Below are 21,029 nucleotides of genomic sequence, written 5' to 3' on the forward strand. Positions count from 1 at the left end.
GATGGCTGCTATAGGATAGTGCATTTCAAAACCCAAGTGCTAATGAACCCCACACGATGCATGTGATTTCTAAAATGATCATTTTTAAAACTAGCAGGAAATAAAGTCCCACACAATCCCATGGGAAGACAACTGTACTAGGTCTGGGCTGTGGATCACACTCTCTCCCTGCCACTACCTACCTGGTGACCCCGCTCTCATCCTCTGTTGCCACAGCTAATCAATTTGGGGCAGGGGTGGCAACCAACCAGATCATTTTTGAAGTCCTTCAAAATTCTGGTTCTGTAATTCTGAGCGCCTCCTTTTCTTACCCAGTTGGACCAGGAAGAGCTCTGTTTCCATAGTAACATTATCACTTGGACAGTAAGATAATTTCCTAGTGAGGTGATGGCCTTGTAATAGATGTTAAAGACTGCATTCTGGTGGGGATGTAGTTTAGCGGTAGAATGCTTGCCTGGCGTGTGTAAGGTCCTGAGTTCAATCCTCAGGTCTGGACCAATAACAAACAAGGAGTGCGGGGTGGGGCAGAGCATCAGAAAGGTTTTCACATCATGGGTTATGTGAGGATTTAGGAAGTATGAGTACATCAAACACCACTAGAAAAGCATAGGTGCTCGGTGTCAGTGTGTGCTATTATTAGCAGCTTGGTCCCATTATCATCTTAGTGTGTAATTACTGCTATCACTTCAAGTTCTCTCTTTCCACCTTCCAAAGCAGATGAAATAACATGTTAGAAAAGACATGTTTCCTTCCCACGGGAGCTTACACACAGGTGGGGAAAGAGACAAATTACTCTAATGTGGGAATGGGAGTACAGCTCAATGGTACAGTACATGCTTAACACGGACGAGTCCCTGGGTTCACCGTCCAGCACCATTGAAATACAGCAAAACATCTTTAATGCAATTTTCCAAGGGCTGTAACAGACCTTATACATAAACACAGTGTCATTAGAAGTAGTTAATTTGGGGCTGGCAAGATAGTTCAGTGGTAAAGACATTTGCTACCTAGCCTGACAAACCACACACACACACACACACACACACACACACACACACACACACACACACACACAAATGTAATAAAATGATTTTAAGAAACAGCTAATTTGGGGCTGAGATGATGGCTAAAGTCAAATGTTCTGTGGAAAGCATAAGGAATTGAATTTGGGTTCCTAGACAGATGATAGACAGACAGACGACAGACAGATAATACACACATACACACACAAATGTAATAATTTTTTAAAAAATGGAATAGCTATGTTAAAGCTGTGGAGATGGGCTCAGTTAGGACAGTGCCTGCTGCATAAGCATTAAGGACCTGAATTGGGATGCCCAGCACCCATATAAAAGGCACTGAAAGCCCCTGCCAATAATATTAGTACTGGGAGGGCAGAGGCAGGGAATCAGCCTAGCAGAACCTGTGAGTTCTAGAATCAGTGAGAAACCATACCTCAAAAATAAAGTGGAGAATGATAGAAGACATCCAACGTTGACCTTTGCCCTCCATGCACATGTACACATACCTACAAAACAATGTACATGCAACTCCCCCGCCCCACCCCTGCCACACCTATATGTGAGTCTCTAGAGGGAAGGGAACATGTCTTCTCTGACATGTTATTTCATCTGCTTTGGAAGGTGGAAATAGATGGAGAAAAAACAAAACAAAGCCCCCCCCCCCAAAAAAAACTCTTCCCCCTACACACACCTAACTTGTCTATATATCCAGCCTATAACTCCCAGAACATGGAGGATCCATGGTAAGTGTTTGTTCATTAGCCTGTTGAAGTCATTCTAATCTGTCACCTTAGGGGATTCCAACAAAGTCAGCGAGTTTACAGGAGAAATCTGAAAACATGAAACTGAGCTGTTTAGTGGGAAAACACCTTGGACGAAGTTCAAGGTTAATCTTAGTCACGATTCTACTCTCCAGCACATGGTGCCATAGTGTGACTCTGGGATTATAATAAATAACCATGATTAGATACACAGAAAAGATAAGTACTTGGGCCTCCTTGAACATTGAAAATGATGTTCTGATTGGAACGCATCAAAGCAAAGCCAATTATCTTAGCAACTGAGCTTCTGAAGCTAATTCAACTTAAGATTCATTATCTGCTGGCACCGGTTCAGGGAGAGCAAGCGCATTCCTAGATGCTTCTTAGCAAACCCCAAAGACGGTTTTTAACATGGCGATGAGATGACCATAACACACCTACCTGGCTCTTGCCCACACCAGCGGAATACCCATGAAGATTTGAGCCACCTGAACAAATCTTACTACTTAGCACTGATCCTTCTTTGATTGGTGTGTATGTGTGTCATGTGTGTCTGTGTGCACCATGCTTGCACACGCCAGTCCAGGTGTGCCATTCTTCAGGAGGCACCCACTTTAGTTTTTGAGACAGGGGTCTTTCCCTGTCCTGGAGCTCAACAAGGAGGCTATGAGGGCTGCTGGCAAGTCCCAGAGATGCACCTGTCTCCATCTCCCCTGTGCTGGACTGTACCATGCTCAGCTTTATTTGTGGCGGGGCATGCATATGTGGCATGTGTTCATGTATGTTTTGCATGTGGATGGGTGAATATCGTATGCATATGTGTACATGTAAAAGCCCAAAGCTGACCTCTGCTGTTCTCTATTTACTGAGGCAGAATCTTTCACTGAAGCTTTGGCTCACTGATGCCAGCTTGTCTAGCTAGCCAGGATCCCCATTTTCATGTCCCGAGGATTGGGGTTACAGACAGCCAACATGCCTGTCTGGATTTCATCCAGGGCTGGAGATCTCAAACATCAGTCCTTGCACTTACACAACAGGTTCTCTGTCCACTGAGTCATCTCTCAAGCCACCCCCATCCCCATGCTCAGCTTCTTTACATTGGTTCTGGGGCCTAAACTCAGTGATCTCCCAACTCCCCGCTCAGCCTCTTAAACCGACACAGTGACAGAAAAGAATATGAAATGATGACCAAAAGCAACAATGAAGACTTCCCTGTTCTTTTGGATTTAATGACACTACCACACACGAATAACGTTCATTCATCCAGCTAGCCCACAGCCATGGTTAATGAAAACATTCTAGAAATGTCAGGCCATCCAGGAAAACGTTGAGCTCACAAAGATAGTCTTGTCCTTATAAAGCTCACTAGGCATGTCTCTTCTGGTGAGAAGAACTCCATCACTGATCAGTTATGGACAGTTTGAAGACAGAGGAGGCCTGTTGTCTGTTCTGGGAGGTGTGTGACCTCAGAGCGTCCCTGGAAGACTAGGACAGTACCACTAACCCATTAGCTTCTGAGGTCTGCTTTCTTGGCAGTCAAGTAGATTGTCAGGGGTGTGAGTGCATACACGTGACCTGGATCTATAGACAAGCATTAAAAAACATGGCTCCATGGCTTGTGCTGAGATCCGAACTGAAAAACTGACAATGATCCCCACCAAGCCATCTCTTCCCTTTGTAGTCAAAAGCTCAAAATGAATTGCTCAGAGCACATGCCAGGAAGGCGGGGGAGCCAGGACCAGAACCCAGGTCTTTTTGCCTCTGCCAAGGCCTCGTTTCCCCATGTCACACTGACCCAGTGCAAACCAACATGCTTCTTGCAGGGGAGAGGACTATTCAACGTCTTACAAGCCGGTTACTGAGTAACAGGCAGGAGTGCCAGGCTGAACGTAAACTGTGCTGCTGCTCTGCCTATGGTTAGCTGGCAAGAGGGCTGGGTCTTAACCACGGTGACCTCAACTCCTGGCACATGCTGACTGTTCCGTTTTCCTTGTAGAAAACTGAGCATTTACATCGTGGCATGTCACGCCCTTTCTCAACTCTGCAAGAGAGAGAAAGCGAGAGTGTGTGTGTGTGCCTGAGCTTGGTGGCAGCACCCTCCACTACCAGGACTGTCACGTGGGAAGCAGATGACAAAAAGGCTGATTGCTGCTGCTAATGCACATCCATCTGCCAGAGGCGGGAGAATACGCACACGGTGATTAAAGGCATTATCCACATCACAGCTCGGGCCCTGGAATGGACACCAGGCGTGGGTGGAGGAAATGAGATAGGAGGCGCCTCTTTCCCAAGCTGGCATGGGAAGAATCAGATCCAGGACTGACCTGCTACACTGCCCTCCTTCCTGGGGCAGGAGGGCAAATGCTAGGGACTACCGAGCGTGCAGTTTTAGCGTGAGTCACGAGTCCCCAGGACTCCCTCAGGGATACACTGTCCTTCCTAGCTTAGCTTTCATGGACTTAGGGAAAGAGGGGGTGGCTTCTCTCCCAGGTAACACCCCAGCATTCCGCTGCCCCATCAGTGTGAGATCTAGCCTGTCTCCCAATACACAGTGGAGATGGCCCCACACATGGTACCTGATACCTGGGGGAGCCCCGAGTGAGATGGAAAATAAGACTATTCTTTAAGGACAAGACGTGAAGTTACTCCACAGTGGGCAATGGCAGAGCCATACTAAGTTACCCAAAGGGGACATAATAGTCCCCGGGGGCCTAATGAGAAGGAATAGGTGCAGCGGTGTCATGTGGAGTTTTGGGGAGTGTTAGCCCTAGGTGAGCTAGTTAGACAGTCACACGGGGAAGCTTTGGCCAGGACTGTCAAGTAGACTCGAGGAACTACATCCCCCAACAAAGTCATTACGCACATCCAGTGGGCCTAACATTCCTAATGTAAAATAGGCAAAGCTGGCCGACCTCTGCGTCCACCCAGGAACCCTGTATCAATTTGCCGCCTTGTGTGGTTTGCCTCCAACTGGTAGGAAATACGTGCTTGTCAGGATAATCTCTGGCCCAGGAGACAATTCTGTTTCAGAGTGGATTAAGAAACCATTAGTCCAGTTGGTCAGTATGACTTAACATCCAGGGTCACAACTTCTAAACTGTAAGTCTGGATAGTTTTTAAGGTCAGAGGAGTAAGTTCATTATGTATTTTTCTCCTTTTTAAATTTTTGACAATTTTGTACACATGTATAATGTATTGTGATCATATTTGCCCTATTACCTCTCTTGCTTCCTTCACATTCCTGCTGACCCTTCCTAACTAGTCTTCCTCCTGCTGATCATCTCCTCCCTAACTAGTCTCCCTCCTGATGACCTCTTCCTCCTCCCTAACTAGTCCCCCTCCTCCTGATCTCTTCCTAACTACTCTCCCTCCTGCTGATCTCTTCCTCCCTAACTAGTCTCCCTCCTGACCTCCTCTTCCTCCCTAACTAGTCTCCCTCCTGACCTCCTCTTCCTCCCTAACTAGTTCCCCTCCTGCTGACCTTCTCCTCCCTAACTAGTCTCCCTCCTGCTGACCTCCTCTTCCCTAACTAGTCTTCCTTCTGCTGACCTCCTCCCTAACTAGTCTCCCTCCTGCCGACCCCCTCCTCCTCCCTAACTAGTCTCCCTCTGACTTTCATGTCCTGTTGCTTCTGTGTGTAGATCTTGCGCAGGCAGCCGAGGCTGCATTGTGGTCATGATTTCCACACCCACGACACATCCAGAAGACAGATTTCCGAGCTCTTTGCCCCATTCTTTGTCTCCTACGACCTTCCCACCCACCCCTCGACACCGCTCCCCAGATTGTGTGTCTTGAAAGACTAATAACTCAGCCCCTGGCAAGGGGTGGCGAAAGTCTGTGAGGAAACCCCCAGCCAATGAAATGGCCAGAGTGACTGATGAAGGGCTGTGTAACAACAGGCGGGAAAGCATCCTGTCACCGGGGAAATGTTCACAAATGACTTTATCAGTGGAGGGTGCTGAGCCACCAATTCCCCTCATGCGAAGGCCCCAGGAAAGCAATCTAACACACATGACAGAAACCAGCATCCCTGAACCCGGAATGTGGGTTGTACTGGTTCCCCCAACTCTGAAACTACATCCTACTCAAGTTAACGTCATCTTACTTACAATTTCCATCCAGGGATGCAATAGGCATCCACTCGCCTCATCCACTCTCTTGCTCAAGAACTTCCCAGAAGAAGACACTCTGGGTCTCCCCCAGGGCGATGGACAGTGTGCAGCTATGTGGGGGTAGGGAGAGGTCACCAAGTATGACCCGGTGGCCGAAGCCGTGAAAGAAGACCACACGTCACATAAATGGGGCTGCAGGACACTTGGGCTGAGTGTTCCAGGTGGCTGTCTCCACTCATGTGCTCCCCCTCTGAAGGTTGTTACTAATGGTAGGTTGACCATCCCTACCCAAAACATTTAACACTAGTAAGTGTCACATTTCAGAGGACTGGGGGAGGTCTTGGGGTGGGAATCAGGGAATATTTGTATAGACTTGACCAGTCTGAAAATCTGAATTCGAAATGGCCCAACATCAGACATGACTCCCCAACCATTTCCAAGTCTGACGCATTTTGGATTTCAGTTGGGGGATGTTCCATGCGTACCACTTAATGTGGAAGCACTTCCTATGATGAGACTGAGTTAAACCAGGCGTGCAAATATGCTTGTCATCTCAGTGCTCAGGAGACGCAAGTCAGAGGAATGCAAATTCAAGTTCAGTCTAGGCTGCATAATGAGACCCTGTCTCACCACACACACATACACACACACACACACACACACACACACACACACACACACACACACACACCTCAAAGGTAAAGGTATTCAGATGGAGAAGACACTGAACAGGAGGATGCTGGGAAATGACCCACAGGCTATGAGTTACCAAGACTCACTCTGAGCAACAGTCCCACCAGGCCACTGGGCCTCTGCCTCACTCTCTGCTCCAGCTGTGGCTTTAGCAACATTGCTGCTAGCCAAAGCAGAGGCTGCTGGAAAACGTTCTAGGAGGAAATAGCATCCATCCCACGCCTAGCTTGCCAGTTTCTGGTCCAGAGTCACTCACCTTTTTCTTCTTCTTCAGAATCACTTTCACACCATCCACGGAGACCATGATGCTCACTTTCTTCTTCTTGATGTTCTTGGCTTTAAACTCATACTGTGAAGAGAGAACAGAGGAGTGGATTCCGATTAGACCAGACCATCTGCAGTGCCACAGCCAGCCTCCAGCCTGTCAGCAAGGGCTGCAGAGCTGGGCAGTTCCTAACAAGCACCTCTGGGGATGTACGAGCATGTGGACAACTCCAGGGAAGGCTCTGGGGGAATCTCCAGTTAGAACAGGCACCTGGGGGGGAGGTGGAGAGATGGCTCAGAGGTTAAGAGCACTGACTGCTCTTTCAGAGGTCCTGAGTTCAATTCCCAGCAACCACATGGTGGCTCACAACCATCTGTAATGAGATCTGGTGCCCTCTTCTGGCCTGCAGGCGTACATGCAGGCAGAACACTGTATATGTAATAAATAAATACATCTTAAAAAAAAAATAAGAAAAGAACAGGCACCTGAGTAGTGGTCATTTCCCCCTTGGCCATCACCTAGGACCATGTCCACAGTCTAAAACATCCTAAGACGGACCTAAGCCATTCCAATGAGATACAAATACAGTCTGCTTTGAAAGTCTCCTCTCTATACCAAAACCTTCCCTCAATAATTCATGCTGCATTTAATGGCTCGCTGTCAGGTAAGTACTCCTTGGGTCTAACCAAATGCTGACACACCATTCCACCCCCAGTGAAGATTTAGGGCTGGAACCAGTCTGCACACCAGGGCTTTTTACATAAGGAAAAAAACTGTGAAGTCTAAGTTATTCTCCATGACTTCCACCTCCGAAGTCCTTTACCTGTGGGTCAGTCTCCAAACTTACCCACAGTTTAATCGGTCTGCCAGGCGGGAAGATGGTGGGGGGTTGGGAGAGGAGCTAGACGTATGATACTCATACAGCTAGACCAATGATATCAATACAGCTAGACCAATGATACTCATACAGCTAGAAAAATGATACTCATACAGCTAGACGAATGATACTCATACAGCTAGACCAATGATACTCATATAGCTAGACGAATGATACTCATACAGCTAGTGCTGCCCCACATCGCCATGTTTCCAGCTCCCATTCGAGACCTGGACAGGCTGTTCCAACTACCAATCTGCACTGCTGCAGAACACTTGCTCAGCCTACACCCCAAGTCTTTCTATTACATTTCCCCAATCATAGCCTTTTTTTTTTATGCCTGTACTGATGCTTATTTCAGGTGGTCCAATTCATCATTCCCCTCAATGGACTTCATTCTGAGTATTCCTCCCACTTAATAAAGCCATTTTCAAGAGGCTTGATGAGCTATGCCTGTCATTTTAGCACTCGGGAGGCTGCTGAGGGAGGGTTGGCATGAGTTTGAGGCCAGCGTGGTTTACATAGGGAGCCCCAGGCTCACCTGGGCTCCAGAATGAGACCTTGTCTCAAAAATACAAAACAACAAGAACACATAAAAGCACTCCCATTTGGTCTCCCTTTTAGTAACACCACATAAAAAATTAGCTGGGAAGTTCTCAATCAGACATGTATGATACAGACTAGAGTGATCAGTTACTTCAGACACAGAGCCAAGACGTCGAGCTATGCCACCATCCAGTCCCAGCCAAAGGCACCCAGCTCCTTGCTCGGCTCCCGAAACTCAATTACTTCGACAGTGAGTATGTTGCTAGGAATCAAAGCAATCCGCCCCAACAGAAGGAAGAAAACACATTGAAAACCTTGCCAGCATCCAGAGCCTGACTTCCCTGGCCATGCCAAGAGATAACAATCAGATCCCAAGAGATTCCAAGCTGGGGATGTAGCTCAGGTGAAGAGTGCTTGCCTGATGTGCAGGAGGTATGGTGACAGACACCTGTAATTCCAGCACTTGGGAGGTGGAGGCAGGAAAGCAGAAGCCAAGGGTCACCCTGGGCTAGACAGCAAGTTGACACTAGACTGGCCTTGATGTGTAAAGGCACTTGCCAAGCGGACCTGGTGACGTGAACCCACATAAAGGTACAAGGAAAGACCCGATTCCATGAAGTTGTCCTCTGATCTCCATACACATGGAAACACAAAAATAATAAATGTAAGTATACAAGCAAGCACATAGTTCCCTGTTGCCCACAGTCTGTCCCTTCCACCAAGATTTTGCTAATCGTCCTGTTGTTCTGCTTACAATGCTCATACCTCTTAGCTGCCTGCTTCTTAGAGACAAGGACACAGCCTTACTCACGGAGGTCATCTATCATTCTTTCTATTATCAGCACATGCTATGGATCACAGCTGAATAATCTCTAGGTGTCAACACTATATATCTCTCAGTCTGATGGTCACATCCCCCCAGCACCAATCACGCTATCCTGCTAAACAACTTTTCTTCTTCTTCTTCTTCTTCTTCTTCTTCTTCTTCTTCTTCTTCTTCTTCTTCTTCTTCTTCTTCTTCTTCTTCTTCTTCTTCTTCTTCTTCTTCTCCTTCTTCTCCTTCTCCTCCTTCTCCTTCTCCTTCTCCTTCTCCTTCTCCTTCTCCTTCTCCTTCTCCTTCTCCTTCTCCTTCTCCTTCTCCTCCTCTTCCTTCTGTTTTTGAGACAGGGTTTCTCTGTGTTGTTTTGGTGCCTATCCTGGATCTCACTCTGTAGACCAGGCTGGCCTCGAACTCACAGAGATCTGCCTGGCTCTGCCTCCCGAGTGCTGGAATTAAAGGCGTGTGCCACCACCACCCAGCTGCTAAACTGCTTCTTATCATGGGGGCCTGGAAGAAGGGCAAATCCAGGGAGCAATTACAAAGGAGACAGCAAAAGTCTGCTTCAGCCAGAATCCAAAGCTAATGAAAAATAAAGGAGAGAAGAAGCTGGTTGTGTATGGAAAGATGGGGAAGGGAGTCTGGCTTGGGACAGGATCTCAGCTTCATAACACAGTGCCCTCTAGCTCTGCAGTGTAAACACTGGTGATGGCTAGAATTGGATCTGCTTAGCAGGCACCTGGGGAATGACTCCAACTCAGTTCGTCCCTGGACTGCAGCATTCTGTTCAGCTGCAGCCTAGACGAACTAAAATGACCTTGGGTGAGAAACCAGCTGCGGTAATCTGCTGCAATAGAGCTGACTTTGGCCTTATGCCGACCAGGAGAGGTGAGGCAGCCCTAGTTCCTGACCACACCTGCGTGTACCTCCGCTTACTTGAACTTGAATAAACACACTTTCCAGCTCCACCCCTTTCTGAAAAGTCTTGAAAGTTAAGTCTGCTCCTGCAGCCACACGCAGGCTAAAGAGGCATGCCAATAAACTCTGGCAGAATTTAGGGGCACAAGAGTCTAGAAAGACCCAGGGAAGGGCAAAACATGGCCCACACAGGTCAGTCTCAACTGCTTTTCTGTCTTTGGTTTCTTCAAGGGTGTCACTTTTCACATTTTCTTACATATTTCCTTTTCCCCCTTTTATAGCAACAAAATTACAGCAGAAATATCAGTACCCACTTATGTTAGGTCCTGCGTCATCTCCTCTACACTGAATTTTATTGTATTTGGGTGTGTATGTAAGGGCGTGGATGCCCATACTCCCATGCATGTAGAGACCGGCAGTCAACCTCAGGTATCATCCCGCAGGAGGTAGCTGCCTTGTTTTTGAGACAAGGCCTTCCAGTTATCCTGGAACTTGCTGATTAGGCTAGACTGGCTGGCCAGTGACCCTAGGGATCTGCCTGGCTCCATCTCCCCAGTGCTGGGATTACAAGCACATGCCATCATGCCTGAATCTTTCCCATGGGTTTTGAGGATCAAACTCTGGCCCTTATGCTTTCAAGGTCAAGCATATCACCCATTGAGCATCTCCCCATCCGCAAGCCCAATTTTAGGTGATTAACTGCCTGCTCAGCCAAACACAGGTGCCTCTTATTTCGAGAAGAATTGACTTGTAATTGACTACATCTCTTTCTGATTTGGTCCACTTCCCTGCTGGGTTCACTCTTTGGGACCAAGTATCAATTCATCACCCAAGCCTAGAAAGAGGTTCCTAGCTGGCTCTTTGCTGTGTTTCTGAATCTTACCTGTATTTTTACAGTTCGTGTTCTGACGTCTGGGTATGTCTTTGAATACCTTCATCTTAAAAACAAAATGTGCTGGGTTTGGTGGTGCATGTCTCTAATTTCAGCACCCAGGAGGGAGGGGCTGGCCAATCTCTGCGAGTTCTAAGTCATCCTGGTCTACATAAAGAGTTCCAGGCCAGCCGGAGTTACATAAGGAGACCCTATCTCAAGGACAAACCAGAACAGAACAACAGCAAAAGAGAAAAAAAACAAGCAAAAAACCCCACAAAATCTGGGGCCACTGACATGACTCAGTGGGTAGAGTGCTTGCCATCCAGCCTGGAAACCTGAGTTCAATTCCCAGAACCCACATGGTGGAAGGAGAGAATAGACCACTTCAAGTTCTTCTCTGATCTCCCTATATGCTCAGTGGCATAAACACACACACACACACACACACACACACACACACACACACACACACACGTAAGACAACAACAACAACAAAACCACAAAAGGGAACTGAAGTTTCTTACAATTGGAAAGCGCTTTCTGCCTCTATCACGCTGCACACACTCCCATAACAGGGCTCCTATAGGTCTGTGGGCACAATGACTATACAAAAAAGTGAGACCCTGCTTTCTCCCAGAACTCAATGACATTGTCAACACAGGTGCTTCATCTAACAGCTGGCAGAATGCTCTGGAGTGCTTCAAAATGAAAAGGGACGAGAGAGAGGCAGGAAGCGGGGCCCCTGGGTCCCACCCCAGCTGCCAGGACTCCCTGCAAGCTGCCTGCCAAGGCTCTGGTCTTCATCCCACTCTGCATTACTCCCCCTGCCTCCTGATGTCCCCACCACTGTCCACCTGCAGAATTAGAATGAAGCTTCACTTCTTCTGGGAACTCAGGACACGAAAGCAAAATGCTTAAATATTTGTCATTAAGCCATTTCTTTACAGGGCAATTACGCCTCACTTAGACAGCCATGCTTTCATGCTCACTGCAGGGAGAATGAATGGATTTGGAGAGGAGAGGAGGCTAGCAGAGTAGCCAGGGGAAGGAGGAAGGGAAGGGAAGGGGATCTCAGAAACCAGTCTTCCGTTTTCCCAGACGATGCTGCTCTGAGGTGGAGTGCTGCTGGGCAAGCTGGCCCGGGAGGAAGCATCTGGGTTCCTTGGGACAAGAGTCCAATCTGCTCAGGAGGTGCCAGGGGCTGAAGAATAAACAAAATTGCTGGTGCCACCACTGCGGCTCAGGCCCAGCACCAGAGTGTATGCCAACAGGCCTGGCCCTCCACCCACTGTGGCCAGGCTGCTCTGATACATTGAGCTTGTTGGCCACATTCAACTCGGAGGACCCAAGATTTGAGGGAACGAAACAATACAAAGTCCTGGAACACCAACCCCTTGGAATGTCCAAGGGAAAGTGTCTGAGGTTCATAAACAGCCTTGGGATCTTGGATTGGAACAAAGGCCATGGAACTTGGTGTGCTGTGTCAGTCAGTGAGGCCCAGGAAGGGAGACTGGCCAGGGGGTGCCAAAGGAGTTGGGAGGACGCACTCAAGAAGTGACATGGACAAGAACAATGGCTAGAAGCCAGAGCTGCTTCCAGACCGGCAGCCTGGGTCCCTAGCATCCACTGACTCCCAGACCTGCCTCCTAACCCCACGTGTCTTGGTCTCAGTCCAGGTAGCTAAGGAAAGACAGGTAGTCCAAGGAGCAGAAGGTCCTCAGCAGCAGGACAACTGAATCAGCTGAGACTGAGAGCCACTGAAAAAAACACCACCACCACACTGGAAAGAAACAGAGGTCACAGAATGACTTCAGAGCCAGCAACAGGGTCAGGTCTATTATGCTCCACACACATTCATCAGTCGACTTTCACAGTAATTTGCTGCGACGCTGAAGAATCCCTGGATGACAATACTGACTCTTTTACAGATTATATTTTTTCCGCTTAGTTCCTCTGTCACCCCGGTGACAAATACTTTGGCCCTTCTCCTTCCTATACAAACATGAGCACATCTCTACCACAAACTGTAAGCGCCTCTGCAGAGATGGCTATAACTAAAGGGTTTTCATGAAGGCCATTTGCATTTATTGGAAGTTTAATAACATACATAGTGATATAAAAAAATCCAAGTGCACCCATGTCCACAGCACCATCATTCACGATAGCCAAAAGTTGGAAATAACCTGTGTTCGTGGATAGATGAGTGGATACACTAAATGTCATCCATATATGCAGTGAATACCACTCAGTCTCAAAGTGGAGGCAGTTGCGATAAGTGAAATAAGCCAGTCACAAAAGCACAAGTATTTTGTGATTGCACTCTTATGAGGTACCCAGGATTTTCAAATTTCTAGAAACAAACGGTAAAGGGCTTGATTCTAGGGACTGGTGTGGGAGTGATGGGGAGTTAGTATTTTATGGGTTCAATTTCAGGGAGTTTTGTTAATTTGGCTTTTTTTTAAACAAAGTCACACACACACACACACACACACACACACACACACACACACACACACGTATTCCAAGTCCACCTCAAGTACAAAATCTTCCTGCTTCAGCTTCCCAAACACTAGAACTGGATGGTGGCAATGGCCGTTGAACAACAAAACTGACCACCACACAATTTTAATTTTAAAAATGGTTAAGATGATTTGTTTTGGTTACACATCCTTTACCACAATTCAAAGACACAAAAGTAGATGTGAGGGTGATCTGGCTGCTACATCTGTTACCCCATGGATTGCCATGGCTGATTTGGCTAATCTGGCCAGCTAGGCAGTGCCCCTCTCCCCGCTCACCACTCCATGTATGCCCCTCCCTGTGGCTGTACACTCAGCTGAAGAGGATGAAGACCTTCCCCAATAGAGGAGGGTTGGTCTTCATTCAAGAGTATACAAGTAGCTGAGCTCCCTGCTAGAGCCTCCAAACAAGCCCTCAGAGACACAAACCTGAATGCCTCATGTAGCAAATAGAATTCTGCTGCCAGCCAGTATACCTTAACTCCACTCACAGAAGCCTTCTGCATCCAGCATGCAAGGTAAACATGCTACCCACTTCCATACAGGCATGTAATTACACCTGTTAATCACGACGCCTAGAATGCCCTCCCCATACCATCTGCTAGCCAAGTCCTCCTTATTCCTGAACTGTCTGCTCAGGCTTCACTACGGGATGGATTTTCAGGCTGGTGCCCTTTATCACAATCCCCATTACAGCTCACGCAAGCCTCTATTCACCACCCAATGTGGGTTGTTTGCTTACTTATTTCCACCAAAGGTCACACCTTCCTTGAGAGCAGGAAATATCACTTATATACATTGGTATGCAAGAACATAGCACTAAGCCCCAGGAGGGTGATAAACAAAGGTCAAATAAGTGAGCAGACACAATTAACAGTGGTTATTCACAGAACTTGAGGAAAGAGGACACTGCATACAAGGGTAAAATAGGCTCTCTGGAAGTTAACGGTCAACATGGATGCCAAACCATGCAATGAGGAATTTAGTAAGAGTCAACCTAGCTGGGCTGTAATCTCAACATCTGGAGGTTGTGGTCGGAGGGTAGTGAATTTGAGATCACCCTGGGTTATGGAGGGAGTTCCAGCCCGGCCAGGGATACACAGTGTGACATTGTCTGAAAAAGCAACCAACCAACCAACGAAACAAACAGGACATGATTGTCTTTAGACTGTGTGTTCCACAGTACATTGCTGAGTGCCTATCTATGCCCACAGTGGTCTTCTGCAAATGAAAAACTTCAGAGCTGCCACGACTGGTCAAGCAGGACCACAAGTTCAAGGCCACCATGGGGGAGGGGGACACACTAAGTCTAAGAACCTTGAGCTTCATAGGACTCAATCAGAATCAATGAGGAGGGTAACGAGCTTGCAGGTGAACTTCTGATGTCAAGCGCACCCAGCTTCTCCCAGTCCCAGCTCCTATACATTTAGGAAATGAGAACTTGAGAGACAAAGGCCCTGAAGCCACTGTCCTGACACGGTGGCACAGCTCAGTGGCCTGGAGGATTCGGATATGGAAATCTCAGAACCACCATTGAGACTGAGACCAGAGCAGACGCTACTTCTGATGTATGGAGTCTATAATGATTTCTGGGGAAGCTGGACAGAGGAATTGATTTTTCCTCCACCAGCTTCAACTCCAGCACAACTTCCTCCAGCCACAGGCAGATAACAAAAAACCATTCACTGGGCTTGAACTTTGGGCTCAGTCACTACAAGGCCTTGATTTTACATTGGGGAGACTGAGTGGTTTTGATGAAGCAGCATTTTTACTGGTCCAACGAAAAGTTATAATTTCATTATTTTAAGAGAAAAAGTGAGATCTAATAATTTCTATAATCTGCAAAATCCTTAAAAGGGTGTTAACAGAGATGCTATCCCAAGAGGATATTTCTCAGCTGGGCGTTGGTGGTGCATGCCTTTAATCCCAGCACTCGGGAGGCAGAGGCAGGCGGATCTCTGTGAGTTCGAGGCCAGCCTGGGCTACCAAGTGAGCTCCAGGAAAGGCGCAAAGCTACACAGAGAAACCCTGTCTCGAAAAACCAAAACAAACAAACAAACAAACAAACATAAATAAAACCCGCAACAACCACAAACAGGAGGAAAGATGCCAGACCTAATCTCAGAGATGCTCATGTGGGGATCTGGTGGAGAGGCCAAGGTTGCTTTTCTTCTTGTTTCTAATGTGAATGGTGGTAAGACAGGAGGACCCAACTGCATCTAAAGGATACACTTTTCCTCTGTAAGTTTATTTGATGGGGGTTCTATATTGGATGAATGTAAATAAAGCTAATTTCATGTTAGAGCTTCCAGTGATGAAAGTTTTCGGGTGCAGATTGGTCGGCTGAGCACTGTTGCCCTGGTCCTCCACGTCTGGCCAGCTGACAGCAGAACCAGGTAACTGCCTCAGACAGAAAGAGATGGTGAACAGATCTGAAACTTTGCTGTTGTCTTCTTGGTTCATAAGTCAAAGACTTCTGTAAAAAGACTTCTGTCATTTCTAAAGGCCCCTGGGCCTGTGCCAAGCCCCCACCCCCCCATTTTCACAGAACCCATGATCTAGGCTGATTACAAAACTTTCTGATTGCCAGGGATAGTGGCACATAAGTCTAATCCTAGTTATGGTGGGCCGAGGGAGGAGAATCACAAGTTCAAGGTCATCTTGGGTAACAGCAAATTTAAGCAAGCTTGAGTGTCATAGTAAGACCTTGTCTCAAGCACAAGGACCATGAAGCTGGGTATGGTGGTACACAGCTATGATCCCAGCATTTGGGAAGCAGAGGAAGGATTCCTTCAAGTTGGAGTCCAGCCTGTACAGTCTCAGTCTTAAAAACATGACAAACAATAACCAAAGGCTAGAGGTATAGTTCAGTGGTATAGATCTAGAGGTATAGATCAGTGGTAGAGCGCCACGTTCAAGCCCTTGGGTTCAATCCTGAGCAGAAAGGGTAAAAAACAAAGAAAAGAAAAAAAAAAAGGAATGAAAATGAAAAACATAAAATATGTTGGCTATCTAGGGGAACTCCAGTCTAGCCCACTGATGCAGGCAAGAGGTCTAAACAGTCATTGCTGTCCCGGGGGATCTGTGTATTCCAGCTACAGGATTCATCACACTACCATAGGCACTCCAGACATGCTGCAATGGCTCCCAGAGACTTCGTTTCAGCCATGACAGGTTCGGGTGGCCTTGAGATGACCCTTCTAATGGTTATTTCGGATGATCGCTCAAGCCCTGCCCGAAGCTGTCTTCAGTTAGTCCAGAGGGCTCACCACCCCCCCCTTTGCCGGTGGCATTGAGTGTGCTTGTATGACTAGGCCTATAGGCAGACTCTCACTCTCACCACTACAAGGTGAGCAACATGCTCTGTGCCATGAGGGGCAGCTTTCTCTCACTCCCGTAGGAAGGGACCCAGCTGGCCCTGAACTGAGATCTCTAAGACCCTGGGCCCAAATCAGCCTTTCATTCTTTAAGGTGTCTCTGTCAGAGGCTTTTATCCTACTGATGAGAAACTCACAGACCTAAGGCTGTACGAAAACAATAAAAAGAGTCGCCTTAGCATAAAGCAATGTGTCTGGATCACATGCACACTATTTTTTTTTAATGTATTTGTTATTGCAACAGTTAAAACACAGATTCTTAAGAAAGGACCACTGTGATTTGCCATCATCCATTTTCTAAACTGAAAGCTGCTAAAACCACGACTACTCTGCTGGAAGCGAATCCTGCTGGGTAGTAGATGTCAAGTCATGCATATGCATGCGCGCGCACGCGCACACACACACACACACACACACACACACACACACACACACACACACAGAGTCTCATACCATTTGTATGCCTGTATGTTTGACCTTATCAAAAAAGGTTTTAGAGGAAACCTGCGTTTGAAATATTTGGATTCACAAAAGATGACCAAAGTTTGTTTTTTTTTATTATTTATTTTTATTTTATGTACATTGGTGCTTTGCCTGTACATATGTCTGTATGAGGGCATCGGGTCCCCTGGAACAGGAGTTACAGACAGTTGTGAGCTGCCATGTGGGTGCTGGGAATTGAACCTGGGTCCTCAGGAAGAGCAGCCAGTGCTCCTAACCACTGAGCCATCTCTCCAGCCCTTTGACCAAGGTTTTTATCACACAGATGAAGAAGCTGGCATCCAGGGCTGGTAAAAGACTTCCCTCCAGCTTCCTCTATAGAAAATCCAAGCCTGCTGTGGAATGTCTTTCTGTATGCTGTGAATATGTGTTGCTCTGATTGGTTGATAAATAAAGCTGCATTGGCCTACAGCAGGGCAGGATGAAGCCAGGCAGGAAAATCCAAGAGAGATAGTGAAAAACAAAAAGAAGAGTAAGGGGAGGCACCAAACCACCGTCCAAGGAACAACATGTAATGGGACCCAGGTAAAGCCACGGAACACATGGTGATATATAGATTAATAGTTATGGGTTGAGTTAAGTTATAAGAGCTTCCTAATAAGAAGCCTGAACCATAGGCCACATAATTTGCAATTAATATTAAGCCTCTGAATGATTATTTTATAAACAGCTGTGGGACCGTGGGGCCAGTTGGGACCAGAGAAACTAACTTATGGCTACACAAGCCTGGAACTCACATTTCTTGACACTTAGCTTTGTGATTTTTATGTTGCCTGAACATCTGTACTTTTCACTGGCCCCGTATCATTGCTCCAGGAAAGAAAATTATTCATTAACATCTCCATTCCCTCAGTGTATGTTTAATGAGGTCTTTGATGTGTACACAACCCTATCTTAAAACAGGAAGCAAGAAGAGGAAGAGGAACTCTTTGGAAAATACAGAGCCAGGGGCATTTCCAGGGTCATGGTGGGAACAGGCCACATCCTCCCCCCTAGTTCTTCCCACTCTAACAACACAGCCTGCCCTCATTTCGTCTGCTGCTTCCTACCCCCTTCAACACTCAGGAACACATGCCAACAACCTGGGGAAAATACGGATACTAACAAGGTCAGAAAAACCACAGTGAAAGGACCTTCTGAATGTAGCCGGCTTCCAGGCAGGAAGCAGACAAGTTCATTGCTGTCTGAAAGACTGAGAAGGTGGAGAAGTTCGTCCAAACACAGATGTTTTGTGGGTAGGAGGCCTTTTCACGGCGTCAAGAGACCAGAATGATGGAAGAGGGCAAATTAAGCAGGCCCACAGAGGAAAGGCAGTGGCAGCCTGGAGCACAGGCAATTTGGGGCTGTGTACTCAGGGGAACTCCAGAGCGGCAGCTGTTCCCTGTAGAGAAGAGAGATGACATGCTCTGGAATACAGACATTGCTGTTGTTTTTTTCCTGGCTGGGAGCGTGTTGACAGGTCATGGGGAGCCGAACAACCATCCCAAATGATTGAGGGCCTGACGGGCTGATTTATGAAGCAAGATAAGTACCAGCGCTAAAAATAACCCATTGCTTCCAGGTTGCCTTTCCTTCTAGCAACTCCCACAGCCTGTTAGAAACAGGGACAGGCATCCCTCATTCCAGGGGTTCGCCTCATAATCCACTGCAGATACCCTAAAACCACAAAGACTGAAGTTCCTTATATAAAACAGTGCAATACACACACATCCTCTTATATATTTTAAATCATCTTCAGTGACTTACAATTCATTGTTCAATGTAAATGCTATGAAACAGTTGTTGTCCTCCTTTGTTTAGGGCCTAACAGGGGAAAACAAGTGTGTACATGTTCAGGACAGATGTTGAGTGGTTTTTCCCATCGTTTTGTGGGTCAGCAGTAGGGAAAGCCCAGCACATTAGAGTCCTTTCTTTCTGTAAAATCAGAGACAGAGGACAATCTAAAAATGCAACACAACAATCTCAACTCTACCAATTCTATCATTCTCCTGTGACTCTCTCTTTAACTAGTTCATAGGGTGTAACACACAAGTAGGAAGGAGAGAGAGCAAACTTGTCTTTCACAAGTGGAGAAGGCTTAACACTGCTCACAGGGATGACTCAGAGCTACACATTCACACAGCAGACAGAAGAAAACTTCCCCAGGAGTTAGGAGAGTCACAATGCCTTCCTTAAGGAAAAAAATAGTTACGAAGCAAATGATGGATCCTTCTGTCTCTAAGGTTTGATTCTCCTCTCTCTATGAAAGGCATATTTTATGGCCTGCAGCACTTCTCAGTGTCCACCACACACACCCCACACTTATGAAGTTAAATGGAAAAACTTTCATGAAGTTCTTTGACAATGCCACACTGAACCCTAATGTGAATTTCGTAACAAGCATTTGTATGGCTTTGTGCAACCTTGACAAGCCCTCCGACCTCTCTGGGTATCATCTACCCCTTTTGTGTGGTGAGTGCATCGACTTAGATTGTATCTGAGAAGCTTCCTGGAGAATACAAACTTCAGAACCCTTGAAGGAAGGGTAGAATGGGCACATTTAAGGAAATGAAGATAAATGTACAGAAACAAAGAGACAAAGGAGTTTGGTGACATCCGGTGGACCTTAGAAGCAAGGGACAAAGATGGAGAAGAAAAAGGGTGCAGGTATAGAAGAAATGTGAAATGGAGCTTTGTGCCGTAAGTAGGAGGGAGTCTTCTGCTTAAAGGTTTTTTAAAGAGTGAAAAATAGAGAGACAGATGTTGAACATGAGCTTGGCACCAGCACTGAGAATTCAGAAGGAAAGACACTGGAAATAAGAAATTCAAGAATGAGCAGGAACATGTATCAAATGTTGGGTTATATGAATTTCTTATATTTGCATGAGATCACGTTATAGGCTGAGAAGCAGGACGAGGAAATAGTCTCTAAATTCTATGCCTGGAAAAAGTAGCAATGCATTCAATGAAGACAGCCCACGAGAGCACAAAGGATGTCCTATGCATCTTGCACCAGAGAACCAGGAAACAAGAGTCAGAGGAAATCTTCAGAGGCCAGCCAGTCATTCAGTGGGACCCCTTTCAAAGCCCTTCTCAAGCCCTTGAAACATTGACTCTCCTCTACAACTGAAGGTAAGAAAGAGGTAAGGGAGTAGGTTGTGTGCATCTCCTAGGACGTAAAGAGTTCCAGGCATGAGGCAGGTGCAGAAACACAGGAGGAAGAATGAAGGCCTCCCTCAGTGAACACCAAGGGCAGAGAGGAAGATAGGATGAAGGACAGATTCTTAGGAGATGCTGAAGAAAGGGGAAGACAATAATAAAATCAGAACTGACCCAGCGCACCTTTAATCCCAGCACTCAGGAGGCAGAGGCAGGCAGATTTCTGTGAGTTCAAGGCCAGCCTGGTCTACAACGTAAGCTCCAGGACAGCCAGGGATACACAGAGAACCCCTGTTTTGAAATAAATAAATGAATGAATGAATGAATGAATGAATAAATAACAAACAGATAAATAAGTGAAGTCAGAGGTCAACAGTGCTGTCAGTCATTCAGCCTGCAACAGAACAATGGAATCTCTGAAAAGCAGTTGTCTCAATGCTACTGAAATCTGCCTCCACCACCAAGCATCTATGCAAGTCTTTAAAGTTGTGTTTCACAACTTTTGAAGTCCTTATGACTCTCTAGGGTCCTTATTAAATTATAAGCTCTGCAGGTTTGAGGGGGAATCCCTCAGTTTCTAACAAGGTCTTAAATACATTGGGACACTGT

At 46.7% G+C, this 21,029-nt stretch overlaps 1 protein-coding gene across 2 annotated transcripts in view; it reads right to left on the minus strand.

Moving 5' to 3' along the window:
- The window catches only part of Nos1ap (nitric oxide synthase 1 adaptor protein), a 287,554-nt gene that overhangs the window by 74,522 nt on the left and 192,003 nt on the right, over positions 1–21,029 (minus strand). For both annotated transcript variants that reach the window (XM_076547944.1, XM_042258557.2), the window contains exon 3: positions 6,845–6,937. In XM_076547944.1, coding sequence (XP_076404059.1) covers positions 6,845–6,937 — 93 coding nt within the window. The remainder of the gene's footprint in view (positions 1–6,844; positions 6,938–21,029) is intronic.

Source organism: Peromyscus maniculatus, chromosome 11 (assembly GCF_049852395.1).
Source record: "Peromyscus maniculatus bairdii isolate BWxNUB_F1_BW_parent chromosome 11, HU_Pman_BW_mat_3.1, whole genome shotgun sequence".
NCBI classification, from domain to species: Eukaryota; Metazoa; Chordata; class Mammalia; order Rodentia; family Cricetidae; genus Peromyscus; species Peromyscus maniculatus.